Source organism: Asparagus officinalis, chromosome 9 (genome assembly GCF_001876935.1).
Source record: "Asparagus officinalis chromosome 9, Aspof.V1, whole genome shotgun sequence".
In the NCBI taxonomy this organism is placed as follows: Eukaryota; Viridiplantae; Streptophyta; class Magnoliopsida; order Asparagales; family Asparagaceae; genus Asparagus; species Asparagus officinalis.
The window spans coordinates 19457952-19459370 of NC_033802.1; the positions used below are offsets into that span (position 1 = coordinate 19457952).

General features: G+C 34.6%; 1 protein-coding gene across 1 annotated transcript; it reads right to left on the bottom strand.

The window, feature by feature from the left end:
• Nucleotides 228–1181, bottom strand: LOC109823265. The gene is made up of 2 exons (XM_020389549.1): nucleotides 638–1181; nucleotides 228–445 (listed from the first exon to the last, which is right to left on the bottom strand). Exons 1-2 carry the CDS (start codon nucleotides 1179–1181, stop codon nucleotides 228–230), a joined length of 762 nt encoding a protein of 253 aa, XP_020245138.1.

Sequence of the window (1419 nt, forward strand, 5' to 3'; positions counted from 1 at the left end):
TTGAAGTTTAAGTGGCCATATCTTTGATGTCATAATAGAGAATCATTATTTTCTTGTGATTTGAGTGGAAGATTCTCTATTAACATTTTTAAGGGAAAAACTTTGTTAGGAGCCATTTTTATTCTAGCCACTATCTGCTTATTCTTATCATCTATTATCACACATTCATTCTTAAAGAAGTTGATTGCATATCCTTTTTGGATTAATTGTCCCACACTAAGTAAATTTTAAGTTAGCCCCGGAACATAAAGAACATCTGAGATGTATTTCGTCTTACCTCCCTTTGTCTGGACTGCTATCACTCCCTTTCCTTCAATGTTTTGTAATTTTTCGTCTCCAAGCTTTATTTGAGAGCTTGTTTCATCCTTCAACTCTACGAAGATGCTCTTATTTCCTGTCATATGATTATTGCATCCACTATCCAAATACCAAGTATCCTTTTCTTCTGATTGTGCATTAAAATATGAATAAAATAGGTCATCAGTTTCTACTTCTGTATAGTGGACTTTATTATTTTTCTGATACCAGCAATCTTTTTAGGAGTGATTAGCATTTCTACAGTTTGTGCATTTAAACTTACAGTTGTATGTGTTATGTCTAGACTTACTACATATTTTACAATAGGAGGTAGACTTACCTTTTGAGAAATCTTTATCTCTCTCATTAATTTTTCCTTGTCTCCTAAACTTTCTTTTATGGTAGTTGCCTCTTCCATCTTGTACTTTCTGAGAAAATCTTCTTTCTTTATTTTCTTTAGTTCCATCTCCTCCTTTCCTTGAAAATATTAGTTTTGACTGAAACGCTTGTTCCACCTCTTGGCTTGAAAATCTGTTTCTTCTAAGCTCATGTGACTCCAAAGAAGCCATTAGTTCATAAAAACTTAATTTTGATAAGTCTTTAGATTCTTCTATGGCAGCAACAATATAATCCCATGTAGGGGGAAGACTTCTTAGTATCTTCTCAACTATCTTCTTATCCTCTATTTTATCCCCATAGCTTCTAATTTGATTAATAATTGAGGTAATTCTATCAGAAAATTCTTTCACGGATTCATTATCTTTCATCTTTATGTTATCAAAATCTCTCCATAAAGATTGTAGTTTGATAGAGATTACCTTATCGGAACCCTTGAATTCTTGTTTGAGTATGTCCCATGCATCCTTTGATTTTGACGCGGACATTATTCGGGGAAAGATTGCTTTGCTTACCCCTTGTTGGATAAAGAGAAGCGCATTCGCATCCTTTTTCTTGTTCTCTTTCTACTCATTTTGCTTTGCTGGTGTCCATGATGCTAACATTGCTGAGTCATCTGGACCTTCATAGCCTTCTTCGACACTTTGCTGGTGTCCATGATGCTAACATTGCTGAGTCATCTGGACCTTCATAGCCTTCTTCGACAAGCTCCTAAAGTTCTTGAGA

Coding starts and splice junctions, on each gene's coding strand:
- LOC109823265 (XM_020389549.1), bottom strand. CDS start 1,181: ATGTCCGCGTCAAAATCAAAGGATGCATGGGACATACTCAAACAAGAA. Junction 446..637: donor AGATAAAGATTTCTCAAAAG/GTAAGTCTACCT, acceptor ATGCACAATCAG/AAGAAAAGGATACTTGGTAT.